General features: G+C 34.4%; 1 protein-coding gene across 1 annotated transcript in view; it reads right to left on the reverse strand.

Moving 5' to 3' along the window:
* Positions 1–360: 360 nt before the first annotated feature.
* Positions 361–1,276, reverse strand: part of LOC105987917 (chromosome unknown open reading frame, human C3orf30) — a 9,305-nt gene continuing 8,389 nt past the window's right edge. Inside the window, exon 4 of the mRNA XM_013019336.1 lies at positions 361–393. Coding sequence (XP_012874790.1) covers positions 361–393 — 33 coding nt within the window. The remainder of the gene's footprint in view (positions 394–1,276) is intronic.

Raw genomic sequence — 1,276 nt, forward strand, 5'->3', positions numbered from 1 at the left:
TCTCCTATTCCATCCTGTAATGTTTTCAGAGTGTCTGCTTTGACTCTGAGGTCTTTGATCCATTTGGAGTTGATTCTGGTGCAGGGTGATATATAAGGATCTAGCTTTAGTTTTCTGCAAGTAGTTAACCAATTTTGCCAGCACCATTTATTGAAGAGGCTGTCTTTCTTCCATTCTATTTGGAGTTTATGAATCTTATTATTAACAATGAATGGAATTTTCTTTTTTGTTTCTTCTTGGTACTTAGTTATTATTTTTTAAAAATTATCTTTACATAGTTGTACAAAACGAGCTGCCATTCAACAAAGTAGTTTATGAATACAATGCATCCTGATCAAGTCCTTTGTAAAAGGAAAACGTCTACACTTTGAGATGTTTTACATTCTGATTCCACTAGAGAGCAGCAAAGATTCAGGATTGAATGAGGCAATTGTAAAATTCTGCTATTCATTTTGGAATATCATTTGCAATGGAAAATTGGGGGGAAATGCGTTTGCCCATAGTTAAAAAAAACATAATTTGCTGATATAAATTAAACTCTAATAATAAATGTTAAGTTTAGTAAAGGAAATTGTGCTATATTGCAGCACAATTTTTCTCATCTTATGGTATTTATTTATGTTTATTACTTGTTTCATTTGTTCCCGTAACAAACATTCTATTACACCTCGTTGTTCTTGAGAATATAAGGCTTACTAGTGCATAATTTCTGTGCTAGAAAACCTTGCTTTATAATTTTTAAAGTAGTCATTAAAACGAAAGCATATCTTGGTGCAGCATCATACTGTTTCTCACAGAAGCTTTGTTTTAAGAAAACATGAATGAGAGCACCTGACCCTCCAGCTTTAATTGTGAGGTTCACTAGAGGTGAGCACATGTGAGCCTTAACTACTACTCTTGTAAGTAATCAAGTGCTTTGTCTCTGATCCAGGAATCTTAGGTCGTCTGCCAGGGTGCATGAACAGTAAGGGTCTAACGTGTTAAGCACATAAGCAGGGTAAAACATCACAGCCTTCATGATTTCAGAATGCATGCTGCCTTTGGAAAATAAGCAAACTTAAACTGAGAATGAATTATAATTACGGATGTTCTTAGGAAGTAGGTAGGAAGGTCACCTAGACCATGTCAAAGGAAACTGAGTCAGGTAAGGGGACCCTCTGTACATTTCTCTTACTGATTCTGACCCTGATAATTCTACTTGGCTCAGTCTTTAAGTGTATGAACTCTATCTTTTTTTTCCTTTTTTTTTCTTCTTCTTCTTCTTTTTTTTTTTTTT

This window comes from Dipodomys ordii, unplaced genomic scaffold, assembly GCF_000151885.1.
Source record: "Dipodomys ordii isolate 6190 unplaced genomic scaffold, Dord_2.0 Scaffold45, whole genome shotgun sequence".
Taxonomy (NCBI): Eukaryota; Metazoa; Chordata; class Mammalia; order Rodentia; family Heteromyidae; genus Dipodomys; species Dipodomys ordii.